General features: G+C 43.2%; 1 protein-coding gene across 1 annotated transcript; it reads right to left on the bottom strand.

Annotated features, from left to right (window-relative positions):
- Window positions 1-15,177: 15,177 nt before the first annotated feature.
- Window positions 15,178-18,829, bottom strand: fem1a (fem-1 homolog a). Its single transcript, XM_070845411.1, has one exon. It carries the CDS (start codon window positions 18,666-18,668, stop codon window positions 16,815-16,817), a length of 1,854 nt encoding a protein of 617 aa, XP_070701512.1. The 5' UTR covers window positions 18,669-18,829; the 3' UTR covers window positions 15,178-16,814.
- Between the last annotated feature and the right edge of the window lie 1,131 nt (window positions 18,830-19,960).

Below are 19,960 nucleotides of genomic sequence, written 5' to 3'. Positions count from 1 at the left end.
CGAGCCTTGTGAGCTCAAATATTCTCATGACTCAGGTCTTCCTATAGTCTCTGCAGCCCCCTCACTGATACGACAACCTGCTCTCCCTGATCATCTGGCTCAGCATCCAGAGAGAAGACAGCGGGGGTTTGGTCTTATTACCTTTTCAGCGTGACAACACAGATGGTCAGCCAGACAGATAGATTGACGGGGATACATGTGCTATTTATTGCAGGGAGGCAGATAATGACACCATAGCTCAGGTGGTGAAATGTACACCGGTTATTGTGCTCCATCAGGCTGATGAAATAACATTGTTTAGGTGGCATCCAACCTGGCCCTGCTCCACTGGGGCCCTTGGAAGATGACATGTTTTGTTTTTCTCGCCACCCCCCACCCAAACCACCCCCTCCCCCTCCACCCTTTACCCGTGATGCCTTTCGCCACAAGTGGGTTGAGATGGTCTCACAAGGCCTGTCTCCATGACAACGAGCTACGAGCGCTCACAGAAAGATCAGATCTGTTTCCTGCGGCACCATGCTAGCAGGGAGATAGTACACCTGATAGGAAGCCTGTGTTCTTCTTATTTCTTTTAGCTTTAATTTAGATCCAGCACTGTGAGCAAATGCTGCATATGTGTTGTGATGCTTGGGGGACCTGGCTCAGCAGAAAACAGATCAGAAAACTTTCTTTTTATTTATCTTTTAGATAAAAAAGATCTACGGCTGTGCAATGCACCATAAAGCTTTTTAGGACTGAATAATGAGATTACAGCCCCTTTATTTGTCCCCTTTCACATTTTTCAACAATGATTCTGAACTTATAGTGCACAGTTATATTTCTTCAGCATAAAAATATCCTTGCCTTCAATTATGCATGGCTTTGTGTGCCAGCTTGGAGAGGAAAAGTTTGGTGTCAGAAGCGTGTGCTAGTCACATACAAGGAGGGGCTGGGACTGATATTACCTCACTTTTCCTGTGACCTCAGACCCTGTAGGCACACGACACTCACAGGGCCAAACACACACAAAAGCACAGATCCACGCAAACCCGCAAAAAAACACACACAAACATGGCAGATGGCAAAGCATCATGGGGGGGGGATTGGCACTGACTCTCTCACACTTCCCGTCTCCCTCTCTTAAACACACAGCCCACAGACACACAAATACAGACACATTTATGAACACACACAGACACATACACGCGCACATATTGAGGATCAGAAGCACAGGATGAAGCACGGCTTACTGCAGGCACGAGCTGCACCGCCCTGGTTACATTTTTAGCAGTGGAAATAAACTATCTGAGGCTCCTCTCTAACAAGAAAACACACCTGTCACTCAAATGCTGCGATTCTTTACCCTGAATATAAATTCATCTGTCAACTTGGGTGCCTCAATGAAAATCGCAGTGTTGGTTAATGCTGCAAGATGCTGAAGTCAGAGCTATGTTTGCCCCGTACTACACACCAAACAGTTTTAAGAGATATTGACAAATAGCGATAACTATCACCACCGGAAGCAAATACTTTCATCTCTGGTCTGAAGCTATAAACAAGGTTGCTGCTTGAGTGTCTAATCACACTGCTGAGAGCGAATGTGACTCATGGAAACAGTAATCCCACACCAAACCTGTAGGAAGGAAAGCCCATATATGTAAATATTTATCATGTGTTGTTTTCTCATGATCAAGCTCAAGTGACGACTGCTCATTCATCGATTAGTAAAAACATGTAGTCACTGACATGGATTCTGGCTATTATAATCAGTTATTAATTCGTTTATTTATTCAGCATTTATCATGATTACCGCAATTCTTTAATCTGACTGGTTCACTAGCTTGATTTTTTTCATTCCAGTCACTTTAAATGTAATAATTTGGGGCATTCATCTTAAGACATCACTGAACTGGGGTAAATTGTGATATGCATTTTTCAGTATTAAATATTAATTACTACACTAAATTATGAATCAAATTGCTAATTAAACACTAAATCATTCATTAAAGCTGAAATGAGAGACTTTTTTAATAGAAATGAACGGTCGATACATTCAAGCCTTTGCCAAACAAGTTCTTCTGGAATTGGGACTGGTCCAGTAGATCATTCCCATCGGCAGCCTACTGGACCAGTTCCAAAAGTTTTTGTACCTTGAGGATTGACAATCGCAACTTACCACAGTTCAGAGGGACGTGACATGATTTGAAAAAAATCAAGCTAGTCAATCAGATTTAAGAATTGCAATAATCACGAAAAATAAATGATTATAAAAGCCAGGATAGGTTTAAAAAGAGCAGAGTTATCCTTTAAAGCTATCACCACCTGGTAAATTTCTGTATTTCACAACATACCTGAGTAAATCTGAAATCTGTGATGCGTTTTACATCAACCAGCAATTATTTGTTTGCCAGAGCTGAATGGGGGGGCAACCGTCGCTACAGAGTAAGCTACAGCAACGAGGAGTACCTCAGAGTCTACGGCTGTAATGAAAAGTTATTGATGCTCCAGATACAAACAGAGCTCAGCACTGAGAGGAAGGATTACAGTCAAAAAAAGAAAGCGACTGACGGTGAGAACAAACATGAAAAAACATTGGTGTAGCTTTTCCTCAATGGAGAGCGCTGAAAAAAAGAGACTGAGGGCAGAAGCGGATTGTCACATCACTGCTCTTGGACAGGTTGGTATTTGTGAAATATTTGGAGTAAGCTTTGTAGCTGCTACAGTCACCCTATCTAAGTAACCTGTGGGCACATTAATACTGTTTGTGTAGCTACTTTCACTGCCAGAAGGGGGAGTGAAAAGTTTCGCACTGCAGGTTTAAGAATGATTGCTAATAATAAAAACAATCTAATAAAGTTGGCACGTTAAGATGTATTTTCTCATGAAACCATAGATAACTTCATTCTAAAGTCTACTCTCAGGATTATTTCAGTAACATTATTTGTTTTTGTTTTTTCAAGCTGTCATCTCTTTTTTCTATTTATTTTTTAAAAATGCTTCTCTTCATGTTTGATGAGAATTTGCGAGGGTTTTCAATTGCGAGGTAAGTGCTTTAAAATCTCTCTTATATGTCCATGTGTCTCCAAGGGGAACCATCATTTCCTACTTCAAAAAACCAGCATGGCTTTCGTATTATCATGAAATAATTATATCATAAAAATAGCTTTCTTGGGATCATGAGAAAACAGATTTAAAATATTGTATCCACCCACATCCTCTCTCTGGCTTTCTCTGGCGGGGAGCAGCATGAGTTTTGCTTGAGGCCACAATTTAATTAACTGATCACCTGCAGCTAACAGGGTAGAGGACATGTGCACTAAGCATTTAAAGACGCCACGATGACAAACTTCTGTTCTCAACTCTGCACTTTGATTTAATTCATTTTAACCACATTTGCAGCAACATCATCGCTGTCAGACCTCTCTGTTTGATCCCGTCATGAAGTGAAGAAGTCTTTCACACGGCACAACATCAGAGCATCAGTAGATTTACACACCAGCATGATCATTATTCCTGACCATCTCAGATGTTAGATCACTGCTCTCTATTTTAAAAAAATCTGGATGTTCCTTAGTTTTTGTTCATCACAACTCCAAGACAACACGCTGATTTGTGATTGAGGAACAAAAGGAAGCGGGGGAGAGGGAATCATAACTGACACTTTTTCCCTCTCCCAATACAAATGTGCCAAAATAACCAAACCAAGTTTCCCTTTGACCTCAATCTCTGCATGTCTAGGACATAGCAAAGCTGCTGCAGCCCAACAATAGTGCGGCAAAAGTACACCCACGCATCTTAAAGGGGCTCCAAGGTCAGACAATCTAACACAGCTAGAAAGAGGCATCCAGTAATGGATGTATCGGCCTCAGATGAGCCCAGCAACAGATGGACTGGCTCCCGCTAAGCAGGAAATGTATTACCAAATGGTATAAAAGTACATATAGGACAGATTATCAGAGGGGATCAGAACAGAGGGAACACAGGGAAGTATTTGTAGGCTATGTGAAAGTTCAGTTTGTTCCTCTAAATGAGAAACGGTAAAGAGGCTAACACAATATCACATATCTGTTTATATATATATATATATATATATATATATATATATATATATAATTAGAATATAATGTAATACAATATTAGTAGAAATTACATTAAATTACTGTACATTATTCTCTAATCTCTATTTCAACAACTAGTGGTGCTTTAATCAATCTCTAATGTACTGCCACCTGTTTTCTGAGGGGCCATTTTTACCCACCAGCTGCTTATATTCACTTTAACAAAATTAAGTCCATTTCTTTTCAGACCGATAGACCAGGTCCCAAATAAACAATTAATTAAAATGTAGCAACAATTCTAAAAAGGAGAGGAAAACCATTAGGATGGTATACTGTTAATACTTTGCGATATTGCTTTGACAATACAGGCCCAAATGGACCTAATTTTAAGTTGCAATAACAGCTGAATGTAATAAAGTCAAGGTATGTGAGAGTCAATACGTGTCTGAATAATGAGAGTGTGAATGTGCCAACAACTGATATGCTTTAACATGTTTCAAATTTGATTTAAAAGGGGAGCTAGGCGTCACACTTGGTGAAAACCTCACAGCTTCAATTTCGACAATTTTCATGCTTTCAAATAAGTTGAAGGATTACTCGCATCTCCATGAGCTGAGTCAATTTTTCAACCCCTCAGGCTCATAAACCTCTTTCAAAGCCCTTAGGGTAATGCCAGAATGCAATGTCATCCAGCTAAAACATGGCAGGCTTTTTTCATGCAAAACAATGGCCAGTTCGGACACAGCACGTTCGCAGGTACACTTTCACCTGACAGGTGAAAGTTTTCAGAATTACAGGATGCGTGCATGTCCGCATGCAGACACGCTCACTCAACTGAAACGACAACACAGAGCTTGCAAAAACACCCAAACAGATTTCGTAATTTCTCTGTGCGACCTCTCTCTCCCCCTCTTTCTGTTGCTTGCTCTTCACAGGCAGCCGATCTTCTGTGCAGCGGCTCATTACGCAGGCTGATGGTTGAGTCCTTGTCAACTCACTGTCCAATTAGCATATCTAAGGCTGCCACAGACTCTTATCCTAGAGGGAGAGAGAACTGTATATACATACTGATGTCCACATAGTTATGCACTTGCATGTACATCCCTAATTGTTAAGCAGCTCTGACATATGAGAGAAGAAGCATTTTGTAAATTATCACATTACAGGGATGATCCCTGATTCAAATGTAAGCCTCACCATTGCTTCTTTACACGAAAGATTTCTTATTTTAGGGCTGAGTAATGATTTAGTTTGTAATTTGCCATTTCATTCATTATTTAGTTTAGTGATTAATGATTTAATGCTGAGAATGCATTGCTTATGGCACTGTATGTGGAGATAAGAGCATGAGAAAGGCATGAAAAGCTTTTCTGTCCATATATCTTCACGTGTGGCTCTCAACCCCCAAAGCCTCACCATCATTTTTCAATAAAATGAATGATTAAAAGACCACCGAGCAGTGCGCGCACACACACACACACACACACACGCAGCAAAGACCCTTCCAGTCAAGACACACCGCAGCCAATTAGTGAGCTTCTCCTGAAGCAGGACTGAGGCTCCCTGACAACAGAGAACACCTTCATCTCCCTGGACGTCACTGTCATCATCCCGGCCATCATCATATTTCAATTGTGCTTCATTAATGATACATACCAGACATTTTTCCCTCCCTGTTTCAGCTGTTTAGCAAAACCAGGACACATCAGTCAGAAGACGAAGTCGGGCTGCGTAAAGCAGATTGTTGATAAGCTTGTCTTGAGAGTTATAATAGCAGCCTTGAGAAACACAGTGTTCTGTTTTAATAACCTCATATTGACTCATCATTCATATAGAATTATCCAATGGGGGGGGATCACTAATGTAAGCTCCGTCGACCGACTTCAAATAGATTCATCCTTTAATTGATTTATAGAATGAATATCATTGTTTGCAAGCAGGACATTTAAAGTACCATTACGCACTTGGCACAATGCTGCACTGCTTCATGCACACCAATGCGCATTGCGCCTTCACTTGCATGCTGCAATCTTCAAGCATGCTTTTATTCACTGTTTGCTTATGTAAAACATCTCTAATCCCATTGGGGGGTACTTAATAATTTTCTGGAGACACACTGTTGTGTTTTGCCCGCGATCCAACTCTCTCCTGTGTATTTGTGCTGCCATGGTATCACCTGTCTGGCTTGGTCACATGATATGTCGTCCACTGAGAGCTCATTATCTCAAAACTGCAACACTGTTCTGCAACAACACTCAGATCATCTATAGAGCATTAACATTTCACACTCCTTATTGTTTGGTATATTGTCTTTGGTAAAAAGCACAAAAATGCAGCCAAAACAGCTGATTACTGACAACTTTAAAGTACCAATAACTTAAAAAATTCACCTCTGAATAGAAGTAGTGCCAATTTGTGAGACTGTGTATGGAGATCAAATCCTATTTATGCGCTACACAGGCGACCAGCCTTAGCAGTTCTGTCACTAACCAGCCATTGTATGACTTCCTGATGGAGATGAGATTTGTGACGCCAAATGAATTTCTCCTTGAGGGACGATAAAGTTGTGAATAGAATTGAAAACCGGAGTAATGGGGTAGAAAAACTGCATTTGTCCTCCGTCTCTTCTGAAATCAAACAGAGAGTGTGTCTCGGTAAAGTGACGAGGTGAAATGCTTGTCAGGGGTAACAGACTTGCGCATGGGTGCCTTCCACCAATGACTAGCCATTACTCTCTCTTCCGTCAAACAAATACTTCATCCAGCCTGGCATCCTTCAGCACTGTGGAGACAGAGTAATCATGAAATGCCACGAACAAATGTGGGGCTGCATTCAAGAGCCATGTCAACCAGTCGCCACCATCACCAGTTACACCTACACACACACACAACCATGTGTCGCTATCTTTGTGGGGACTTCCCATAGACACAATGTATATTGTAACTAAAGAAGACTAACCATTCCCTGACCCTTACCCTAACCTTAACCATCACCAAACAACACTTTTTTTACACTTTTAGTTTCATCAGTAACAAAAGAAAAAAATGGTTTCCCTTGTGGGTTCCAGCAAAATGGCCTCACACTGTGGGTGCTCTCACAGTTTTTCCAGTTTTCTGACCCCACTAAGTAAGTAATACAAGAACAAAACACACACACACACACACACGCACTGTGAGTTGTGATGAGGGAACGGAGCAGTAAGTCTCCTGACTGCTTTTCCATCCTGCACGGTAAAAGGTCTTTTAGCAGAGCAGAGCTGTGTCACTGATGCAATAATGATGTTCTTTCACTAACTGGCATATGGAGGCATGCCAGACCTTTTCTTTTCTTGGATCTGTAGAGCTGAATACAACAGGGCACACTTGGCTTGGACAGGTGGCACAGACACCGGGTCTATTGAAAATGTTAACTCTATTGACATGCAGAATTACTCAGATAAAAAGACATTTTCAAACAAGACCAGGAGCCCACAGCCATCTTGCAGCTTTGTTACTCTACTTAGTTACACTGTGATGCTTTCAGCTAAATGTTAACATCAGCATGCTAACATGTTCACAATGACACTGCTAACATGCTGATGTTTAGCTGGTATAATATTTATCATGTTCACCATCTTAGTTTATGTTGTTCATGTTAGCATTTGCATTAGCAGTAAACACAAATGATAGCTGAGGTGAATGAAAATGCCATTTCTTTTTAAGGTATTTAATCATAAACCAAAGAATCTGACCTGATGATGGTGCTAGATGAAATTTTATAATTCATCCTGAGGGGAACATGAATGTCTGTAACAAATTTCGTGGCAATCCATTCAACGGCTGTTGAGACATTGCTGTCTGAACCAAAGTGGTGGACGGACTGACCACAGACCGGCGCTACTAGCAAGTCTAAAAGTAAGACATATTCACACGCAGGGCTACGAAACGTAAGCTAACCTGACTGAATGCTGTTTTTCACCACACAGTGTATAACATAGCGATATAATGGCCCAAGACTGATGATAAGACTTGGTAAGAAAAGTAGTACAAGACAGACAATTTTGCTCTTTGCATTAGCAGCCATATGACTTCATACCACCAAGAAAAAAATCTTATTATTTCATGTTTTGCAAGATCTAAAAAAAATATTTTGGCATACATCCAGCCCAAATGAATTCATCCGAGCCCTGTATTCATGCACCACAGAGTTTTTCACTCCAGGAGTTGAAAATACTCTTGAGGACTTGTCAGGCGCTTGAAGCTAGGTGCATAGAACATTATGCCGTTTGAACATTTAGTGAGGGCTAACTGAACACTTCAAAGTGGATGGTGCCCACTCTTTCTCCAAGCTCTGATGAGGCAGTTTGTCTCCTGCTTTGTCAGCCATCTTGTCAGTCAGCCCTGCCCTCCTAATGACTCCTGTCAGTCAGGGATGTAACTGTCATACCGAGTCAATGGCTGCACTCCCTCCTCCCGTGATTGGATAATAAGCTGTGTACATCAACACATTTAGGCATTCTCGATGCAAATGTCAGCAGAATAAAAGGAGAGCATGTTTCTTGTCATGCAAAGTGCGGAAAAGTTCTGCAAAGGAGACTCTGTACAACTTCGGCTGGGAAATCACATCCAGGAGGCGAAGAAGGAGTTAGATGTTGAAGTAGAGAGCAGGGTTGACCAGAGGACAGCGAGGCAGCAGCAGCAGCAGCAGCAGCAGTGGGGAAATGAAGCTCTCTTTTGCATAAGGGTGGAGAGAGGGGAGGGGGGAGGGGTGAAAGGGGAGGTGAAGACGTCTTCAGATGTGGCAGTTGTGATGAAAAGAGAGGCAAACGACTGAAGACAAGAGTTGGAGAAGAGAGGAAGAGAAGAGAGGTAGTGGAGGAGTGTGCATTATTCATCCCTGCTGACACATCAGAATCTCTGATTCATCTGGTGAAGGGCATCAGTCATGTCACAACCTATCTCTTAGCCTTCACTCACATGCACGCACGGAAACACAGGCGCACACGTAATTGCAAACGACCTCCTGGTTGAAAAAAGGATAATAATGGGTCTGGTTAACTACAGAGACCCTCAACAACAGACTGAGAGGGGTCTTTGTACAACAGGGCTACAGTAGAGCTTCTTTCAGGTCTATTTTTTTATTTAAATGTAAATATGAATGACTTGTCTGTGTAGTTTATCTACAGCTAAGGAGGACATCAAACCAGTCGAAATTAGACTAAAAAATAGGCCTAAACAAACGTGGCTGTTTGGTCTGGATGATGACGCAGTCTGATATTTCCCAAATCATTTCGCACATGACTTTTACAGTTATTTCTTCTGATTATTTTTAGTAGATATTCTACTATCTTGGGATAAAAAAGACTATACTGTTGTTGAACAATCATGTGTAAGTGTTAAATTGATATTCAGTGATGCTCACATTCATTAATTATTGTAGGCACACAGTCTATGTGCTTTATGTGACTGTTGTTAATTGATTGCACGTCTTCCCACATCAATCATAGAGATTAGGGCTGGCTGATACAGTTGAAAACAACATTACAATATTATAGGAGTATCTTTTTTAAATCAATATACATAATATAGCTAATGTATGTAAGTTCACACACTGAATATTCAGAGGGATGTAAAGTGCAGTGAACTCTGCTCCACATTACATTACAATAAATGCTTCTCATGTGTAAAACAAGAACTTAAATACCTCCTTTTTAACATTTATGAATAAAATTTGCTCAGAGTTATTAATTTGGTTAGGTTAAATTAAGGTTAAATCAATAGCCACTGTTGCTCTTTACGTTTTAAATAGACATGACTTAACATCAGTTCGAATATTTGGGGATATGGTTTAAAAAAAATGTGTATTTTAATATCAGAAAGGGTGTTGTTCTTAATATTGTTAGAATAATTTCCACCATATTGCCCAATCCTAACGGGTTCATTCTGCATGCTGTACACTTTGTTTCAGCTGCCCCTGAATAAACAAGAAGAGAAGCGCAGCAGACAAAAGCTTACTGTTTGAAAGGCTTTGAAAAGGTCAAGTAATATCAATAGCTAGACAACAACAAAGTTTCTGTCTGCTTGTAATACAGGTGGCTACGCTCCCAGCATCAAAGTTGCATGCCTTGATGATCTCCCTCCTTCCAGCTTACTGGTGCAACAAAGCTAATTGAGAGTGTGCACAGTGTTTCTAACAAAATCCATGGATGGGCAGAACATGTAACACAAGGGAGGGAAGTCGAGAACGGAGCAGTTAGGGCAAAACTGCTGCTGCGAGAATCTGGGAATAAGACTTCAATGAGGCCTTTGACGTGAAACCAAAGCTGCTCCGCTGGGAGCGCACATCATCCGGCATATTTAAGTCTGGATGGATCTTACTGTGGTATCTGCTAGGAAGGAGCAGGAAACCATTGAGGCCTATGGTTGAACCCTGTGAAAAGCTATTTAAGGGAGTACATGCCATCACTGATTTCATAAGCTACTGCTCCTAACAGTGCTTAGATGAATACCTGTGGGGCCCAGCATCTCTTGGCTCGTGGAGGAGCACATGTGATCTGAGAGAGACGGATGAAATTTGGCAGTTAAATTATGCTGCTTGCACAGACTGGCTTTTCCCTGTCAAAATAATGTAAATACCTAGATCCCTGGCCCTTTCACCAAAGTATTGTGCACTTCTGTTGGCAGTAGAAAATTACAGAAGCCAGGGCAGGAAAAAAAATCTGGGGACGCACCAAGGAGAGGAATCCATGTGTAAAAATGACTGATTAAAATAATTAGGGATGTGGAAATGGTCTGGAACAATAACCAGCAAACGAATGGTGCCCCAGGGAAAATTTCCCATCTGTGTGTGAGGAGGAAGACCTCCCTCGGATTCACCACGACAGTGCGATTTTCCAGTTTACACAGGCCACACAGCGGAAATACAGAAAACCTAAACAGGCATTTGGAGTGTACATGATTAAATCACAAACAAGCAATGGCCCTCGGAAAATGTGTCAGGATGAATCGATGTATCATTAAATTACACTCAGCCTGCACGCGTGAGTGGCTGCGTAAACAGCAAATCCTACTGCGTATAATTATAGACATATGAGAGGTCTATGGACTACAACACACTGCATGTACAGTATGTGCAGATGGGCTTGTTTTAAGTAAAGCTTGAGAGCAGCAGATGCAGCAGCCACTCTATTGTCTAGAAAACAGCCTTGCTAAGTCCATCCGCCTTGCCACCTGGTGCCTTCCATACAAAAAAAACAGCACTGATATTAGTATAATTGCACATATGGATTTATAATTTGCCTGTAATAGCCCCCTCAAAGGTGTTGATGATGGCATTTGCATGACTGGATTTTTTACTTTGCTGTGGCATCATTGAAATATCAGTACAATGGTAACAAGACTTTGAGCTTCATCTGCCTCCTCTTTTTAAAATCCTAAATCTATAGCTGCAGGAGCTGGAGCCTATATATTTTTAATGAGGGCTGGCATTTTGTGTTACATTTTTATTGTCCAGATTTTTTATTTTTTATTTTTTTTGAGAGTTAAAAGATCTGTCTGAACATGAGACTTGTTATACCTGGAGGGTGCTTTATAGGGCCATCAGAAAAAGCCACTTTAAATGAGAGTGGATGGGAGACAAAGGCTCTGCCAGTCTGCCCCGGTCCCTCATGCTGCCCAGCCAACAATAAGGAGGGGGGTGAAGGGGGACGCGCACTCGCAGCGCCGTTGCCAACTAGCCTGGTCTGCACAAGCCCGAGGTCTGATTTTCCAGCCAAACGCTGGAAACAAAGTCTCAAGTGATGTTGAGATGAAAGAGGAAAAAACACAGAGAAGGCTCCCGGGCGCTGAGATGGGCTAAACGGTGAAATTACACCCCGGCGGTGGGTGAAATTGCATTAGTTTAAAAAAAAGGTCTATTCGACAAGTGAAATGAAGCCGTCAGGGTGGGGTGCACGGCTGCAAACGTGAACTGTGGAAGGATGTAGGATGCTGCTTACCTTGGTAGGAAGTGCTCCGTCTTCTTTACTGTCTGGTAGATTCATGTGGGTGGATTTGCAGCTGGAAGCTTCCTCGGAAACAGCAGGGATAAATGTAATCCAGTGGCAGCAGAGCTCCACTCAGAGAAAGGTCTGCCTTTGTGGAGGATGCATGCACACATCGCCGGCGTCGCTCCCACCGTCCAGGCTGTCCACCGACCTCTCGAGAGCGCAGCGGGTCACGGCTGCTCCTCAGCCCTTTTGTCGAGAGAGCATAGCCGGTCGGGCGGCCTCAGATACTGCTGGTTGATGTCATTGATACTCCCTGCCTTCCTCCTTAATGCCCTCCTCCTTCCCTCCCTTTCCTCTCCTCTCCTCCCCCTCCTCTCTCTCTTTCTCTCTCTCTCTCTCTAACACACACCGGAGCTCTCCCCCTCCCCCCCTGCACATGACGTGATGCAGGAGGCAAGATCTCCAGTAGCAACCGTATCCCCCATCACCCCTATTACCCCCATTACCACCACCTTGCACACACCCCCACCCCACCTCCTCCGGCTCTCGCTGGATCGCTGACTGGTGCAAAGAGGTGCTGCTGAGGCAGGTCGGTCCTGTGTGTTGGTGACTGATTTTTCCACTGTGCTCCTCGGGGACTAAAAGGAAGATAAGCACCTTGAAACCCCGTAGATTCCCATAATAAAGTGTCTAATTTTAACTGTTGGCAGGAGAACAGATTGAGAGCCCCCTAACAGCTCCTACAGAGCAGGACTCCCTCACTAAATTATAGCTGGACACTCTAAAATATTGTAGGGCATTCACAACTCAGTGTGGGGCATTATGGGAAAATATTAATGACGCCACGGGAGGTAGGCAGTACAATAATACAGGAGGAGAAGACATACACTGAGAAGCTAAACCTGAGGCAGTCTAATATTGTCCTGAAGGTTATAATGCTCAGTATTTGTTTAAACTGATAATTCAACTTTGTCATTCTCCGTACGGAGCTTGTGGTGCTGTTGAACTGTATTATACTGAGAGATGTTTAAATATTTTGTCCTCCACATCTATATCATCGAGGGTAGAATCACTGATATTAATTAACTATTATGTCAGTGGTGTAAACTGGCTGTTCTGTCTTAGGCTGATTTTCCCCGCATAAAGTGGATCAGACATATTTTCTGTGTTCTTTAATTTTAAGCAGTTGACAAGAGATCAAAAAGACAATTAAATCCACGGAACAGATTGCTCTATTGTCACATTATATGGTCAGAATCCCTGATAAACGCTGGGCTGCTACTGAGAAAGCACCACATGGAAATGGCTGAAAAAATGGGAGAAAAAAATGTGAAAATGACAACAAAGCCCCGTGTTTTTTCATTCTAAAAGACACATAGACTAACACAGGCCATTGTTTTTTGTTTTTTTTAAGAGTTAGTCTTATTTAGGTCACACAACATGGCAAAAACCACCGCCACAAGGGCAAATTGTGAGGTGTTGGAGTGTGGCGTTGGAGGCTGGCGTGACGCTGCAGCACTGTGTGAAGGAGGCTTTATTCTAACCTCTTTGCTGTCCCCCAGGCAGCACTCTGCAAACAGACTCAGCAACTCCGCCTGCCTGGATTTCTGTTCATCCTGATACATTACAAATGCATATTCAGCCCTGCTTAATAGCTCGCTAAAAGTCATTCTCAACAGCTTATTCTCTTTTTCCCGCTCTCCGAACACAAAAGCTGCTTGACAGAGTGTGAGAAAAAGGCAGGAAAATTAACCGACTGCCATCACTTCTGACGATAATTGGAAGCTACAGTTTTTGAGTCCATCACATGGGCTTTAAGGGACAAAGGCCGCTGAATGATTTTCTTTGTTGCTAGTGACATCTAGTGGGGAGTCATCATTATGTGATGATGCATTAACTAAAGATTGGAAGCATTAACACAAAAGGTTCGTGAATCCAGGATCAGGTGTGTAAGTGTTTCTCTGACAAGCCTATTATAATGTCAGAATAAAATAGTTTGAACTTTATGGCATGAAATGAGCACTGAAATGACTATAAAGATATTTCTATATGGGGGGGTGGGGGGTTGTACTTCTTTGTCTGAGCAGCACAGGAAACATGTCTTTGTTTGTCCCAACATCAACAGTTGTAGCTGCCTTTGACCTCTTGCCATCACAGCTCCTGCTTTCAATGTCAGTATCTTAATGTATGTCTGATCGGAATGATTACCACAATCACTTGACACCCTATATAGAAAGGTCAGAGGTCAGGCAGGCTATCAGAGGGATCTATGATCTTGTTTAATGACACTTCAGCAGGGTGGATGCATGTTGTCACAGGGACATAAATCCCTCTTTACCAGCTGGTGGGTTTTTTTTTTTGACTGATCCCAACACGACACCTGTCACACCCACGGCATCAGTGCACAATAACAATAGCATGATTCATATTTTAAATTAAGATAATGTTCCAGTAATCCTCATCTACAAAATATAAAATAGCTCTGTTTGTGTTTCCTGTCAGAATAATGCAGTCTCTGTTGTCTGTGTACTGTCTCTGCCAGTCACCCTGTGACCTGCCTGACTGTATAGCATTACAGTATTCCCATTTTCAGAGTTGACGCTAGGGCAAAAGATCCCTAAAATTAGCAGGGTAAGTGCCCTGTCTCTACCACTGCCCTGCAGCAGTGACGTTAATTGCGCTCTATTTATACTTTAAGAGAGCGGGACTGGGAAAGATCAAGTTTCTGTTATACTTTATTTCAGTGTCCTCAGGTTTATGTGAGCAGAGCGGTGGAAAGCCCATATTTGGTACAAAGAGCTGCATTAAGTGGACACTGATTAGTTTTTAATATTCTGCTAATGCAACACTTTGTGTGCACTGTAAAATAATGTACCTCCTGCCTTATAAATAAGATAATTATATGAACCAAGCTGCCCGGAGGGTCTTTTATGTCCTGCTATTGAAACCACTTTAATCCATCTAAATATGTATAATGATGCTCTTAATCGAAATGCTGCAATTGTAAGCAGTCACACTCAAGCCAAAGAACTAGTGAGCCCAGAAAAAGAGATTCATTTTCAATTTTTGGATACTTAATGCTTAGTTTCCATATCAAGCTGTTCCAAGAAAGATTTTCCACGCGTGGAAAAGACGCAACAGAGCTGAGACCACCCACACACAAGTAGACGCGGATAATGTTGCGACACTGAATTTTATTCAAGCATCTCCAACACCCTTTTGTTCTTGAGTTATCATCAGTTAAACGAATCAGTTGAGAAAGAGAAAGGCAGCGACAGTTCATAGCCTGAATGTAAGTTGTCTATTTAGAGCCTCTCGGTGTGCATTCAACTTGGTGGTGCTTAGCACAGACAGACAAATAAAACATTCATGATGACACAAGATAGACAAAAGAGAGACTAGTTAAAAATAAGACTAAGATGCAGAAATGGCCGCAGAGCCACCTGTTCCACTTCTGTGAACTGCATCTGAAGTTAAAGGGAAAATTCACTCCAAAACAGAATTGACACATGATCTCGGACGAGTTTGCTAGTGACTTTTGTCACGGATACAAACAAAAGGGCTTCGTCTCTGTTGATATCGTCACAACATGTTCTCGTTCTGACACTGCTTCTCTGACCGTGAATTAATTATCTTTGTTGATGTTCATATTACCCAGACGTAGAGGGACATAGGCACACTTTAGGCTCTGGTTTCAAACTGTTCATTCAGACATAGGCAGAACATTTTGAGAAAACATTCTTAGTTCATAAATCCAGAAGATACCAATTCACTGCCATTGAAGCAGCCCCAGTTTTGACTTGTTACTGTCAAGATAACGTGTACGACTGAAGAATAATCCCATGTAACATCTGTTTATGTAGTGAATTTTTGCTTGAAAAGTGTTGCCTCTGGTTGGAATATCACAAACTGCATAGGTTACATGTCTGTGTGGAGACCCAACACAGATACCACTCATCCTCAGTCTCACAAGTCTTTCAAAATAATGACTCTGCAGGCTTGCAAATCATGTAACAATCAGAAATATCTTCTGAAACTTTGTGTGTCTCCTCTTAAGGTTATTACATCTGCTTAGAATTAGGAAGATAAGTTAGTTGCTTTTCATTTGCCACTGGTTTACAGTCTGTAACAGAGGGTGGCTCCATGGCTGACATTTGGCACAGTAAATTCAACACTTTCCCATATAAGAAAAACATAGCAGATGGTATATGTGAACAAGCAGAACCAGGCAAAAACCGCCAGCGAGCAAGTTTGAGCGGTTGAGTTTGTTCGCACACATCCTCACTGAATGGGTTTGCAAAACAACAAGTGAGCTAAAGTATTCACTCTTCATTTTCATGCATGTTATCTGGCTAGTTTGATCAGATGCTTCCTATCAGTAATACTGAAACCCATCTTTCATAAAGTCCAGCCGCCATCAAACACACACCAAGCGCCATCATGCCATCAGTCTCCTTTTTACTGGGACAAAGAGAGGGAAAATGCATTAAAGCCTATATCAAGTTGAAGTTTCGCTCAGCTTTAAAGAGCAGTAGAAACCGACAATCGCTTTGAAAACCTATGTGGCTTGATGTTAGAATCAAGAGATAACTGACCAGATCTCAGCAGAGATTTCAGCCCGGAGGCTGGATGTTTATTGCTATGGTTTGGTCTGACTGAAGGTTGGGAGGGCCAGGAGCGAAGCAGAGGTCAAAAGGAGACAAAGATGAAGAAAAACGGCGTGGAGAAGGGAGTTTGTGTCAGGTCATAGTCAGGTATGAGGGACAACAGGAAGAGTAGTGCAGGGGTGCCTCATCGGGGGACAGTAGAAGTCAGTGCAGCTCAATGAAAGCCTCCATCTCCTCAGAGATGAGTCCCCTGTAAGGCAGTCTGTGCTTCTCAATTGCACGCGCCGCCAGGCACTGAAGGGTGATGTAGTTCAGCGGGTAGATGGCCGGGTGCCCGCTGCTCTGCTCATCCAGCAGCTCGTAGGCCGTCTTCCTCTGTGCATTTGTAGCGTCAAAGTGAGCCCCGGCCTTCATAAGTAGTGCCATTATCTCCGGACAACCGTTGCTAGCGGTGATGTGCAGGGGCGTGTTGTTCTCACAGTCACGTGAATCGACATCAGCGCCACATTCTAGGAGCAGCGCTGCCACCGCCTGGGAGGGGAAGCGGCCGACAGGGTAGCGGCCCACAGACGTGGTTTCTTTGTCTACAGCCATGTGGAGAGGAGTGAAGCCACTGCGACCTCGAGGGTTCAGCTTCAGCAGGCGGTACACGGTGTGCTTCTTCTGATGCTCCTGCTCCGGGCTGCACTCCAGCTTCTCCAGAAGAAAGATGAGGTGCAGGATGATGGAGAGAGCTTTGTTAAACTGAGGAGCTTCTGGAGGGTTTTCCTTCTGAGCCACGGCTCTCTCTACCTCCATCACACTTTTCCCCAGCACGGTCATCAGATCATTGAAGGTGATGCGCGTTGACAGGGTGCCTTTGGCCCGGTCTTGAAGAACAAAAGAGAAGAGCTCTGCAAAGGACAGGAAACTGGAGGCTGTCATGGGACTGAGAGGGTCCAGGTTGCTCTGCTGCATGTCTAAAGCATATTTCCACAGGCTGATGCAGCGTTCAAAGTTGCCGGAGTCAGCATACACGGCTCCCCTGTAGCGGATGTAATAAGAGGTGTCCGGGTGGGATGGCCCCAGGATGCGCTCTCTAACCAACAAGGCCTGCATTCTCATTTCATCAGGGTCTGTGATCAAAGCTTCCAGTTCCTCTGCAGTGCTCACCTCCTGCGCACATCCATAGGCAGGGATAGGGGGACCGGGTGGAGGTTTGGCCAGGGATCCGGCTTTATCCCCCGGCTGCCTCAGCTCCATGGCCCTTCTCCAGTACCTCATTGCCCCCAAGAGATCCCGCTTTTTGTCTACAAAAGTAGCCCCAAGGAGTTCAAGTGCATCAATGCGTTCCTCTCTGGAGGTGCGAGGCTGGTGGGCGAGGTACTCTACAATGTTGGTGTGACCTGTTACACTTGCAGCGAGCAGTGGGGTCATTCCATACCCATCTCTCTCCATGCGAGCATTGCACTTTAGCAGCATCTTCATGATGTCCAGACTCCCTGACTCGGCGCAGTCGTGGAGGGCGGTGTTACCTTTCACACTCTTGCGGTTGACATCAGCACCACGGTCCAGGAGGAACTTGGCTATCTCCTTGTGGCCCTTGTAACAGGAGATCATGAGGCAGGTGTGGCCGTGGCGGTTGGCTACCTCCATGTCAGCTCTGTGCTCCACCAGGTAGCGGACGATCTCCAGGTGACCATCAAAGCAGGCAGCTCGGAGCGGCGTTGAGTTAGTTAGTGTTGCGTTGTTGACTGAGGCACCGTGTTTCAGTAGCGTCTTAACCACGGGGAGGTGACCGGCTGCCGACGCCGCCCACAGCGGCGGAGCCCCCTCGATGGTCTCCCCGTCAAAGTTAACCGCCCCCCCGAGCTCGACATTAGCTTTACAATGTTCAAGGAGGTAATCTACAACCTCCAGATGTCCGTACCGAGAGGCTATCAACAGAGGCGTGCCTCCCTGTGTTTTCTCCTCGGCCAAAGCCTCCAGCTCCTCAGGAGTTTTGTTGCTCAGCAACTTCTGGATAAGTTTCAGCTTACCATCTCTGGCCGCGTTGAAAACCGCCGTCGTTATGTCCATTTTACAGGCTCTGTGCTGCCGTGCTGGACACAAGCCCCATTACCACTCGTTTATGGAAAAACTGGCGACTCTGTTTTCAAACAGCAGAGAGCAGGAGTCTCCGTTTGGACTCGGTTTCTAGCTCACATCTTTCTGCCATTTTGAGGGTGCTGTCAAGATGGCGTTTGTGTTGTTTGACAGGTCTATGTTTACGATTGCAGCGAGGCATTGTGGGTGACGTAGTTTTGATGGAATTTCAAGTTCCCATAGCAGCGGGCTTTTTCACGCTGTAAAAAAGACTACCTTTCCCATAATGCATGTGACTTGGCTGACCGACCAGCTGATAGGTTCGTTTGTTATGGTTGTTCGGACCAACTAGGAGCACCGCCTCATACAGAAGGAGACTGCCAGCTGAGGGCCGGTTCACAAACCAAACACACCCTCGGGAAGACTAACCTGAATGGTAAGTCATGAAGAGAGAGGAATTCCTATGGAAACCCCTGCAAGGGACACTCCCACAATCCTACAAATGTGGTTACTTAGAAATTAATACAAAAATATATTTAAAGATATTTATTTGATTTACCCTATAAAGATTTTTGTTGCCCCAATTAGACAGTTGAAACTCACATTGTTCTGTCCTTGGTAAAAACAAAGGCAAAAAATGATAGTGAACACATTTATTATTCTATTCTATTCTATTCTGGACAACACAAAGAAATTGACAGAAAGAGTTGCAGACAGAGATGAAGCACTGACATCTCCTACTGTTTCTTTCAAAGACATTTACATGTGTGCTCATTTTACGGTATACTCCTTATTCACCAATAACTAGAAAGGTGTGTGTTTATGACCCTACATCAACTATCATTTCCGATCATCAGTTTCACTTTGGAATCCACATTATACAGGGACGCTGTAATCACCAACACAGTCAAATAGCAACAACCTGACATTGAGGCCTCCTGCAATGTGAGCAAACATCATCTGCTGCCAACATCATCATCAGGCTCCTGCAGTCATGTCACATTAATAGGGTAGTGAATATCAAGATGGCTAAACCAACAGTACTATTAATGATGTTTGGCAGCATTTCCTTTGGCAGACTGACTGTTCTGTAAATGCTGGGAAGATAATTTAATTCTACACCACATTCTGTGTTTGTTGCAGAGTGTTTTTCCAGCTATCATTAAGGAAGTAAGTGGTCTTCCTTGATGGTACTGTGCCATCCCTCTGCTACCAATTACACCAATATAACATACATTTAGCACCCTGCTATTTAAAAGGGTCAAATGAAATAAAAGTCCAAACAG

The sequence above is a fragment of the Pempheris klunzingeri genome, chromosome 15 (genome assembly GCF_042242105.1).
Source record: "Pempheris klunzingeri isolate RE-2024b chromosome 15, fPemKlu1.hap1, whole genome shotgun sequence".
Lineage (NCBI taxonomy): Eukaryota > Metazoa > Chordata > Actinopteri > Acropomatiformes > Pempheridae > Pempheris > Pempheris klunzingeri.
This window is presented reverse-complemented; position numbering and strand designations above follow the sequence as displayed.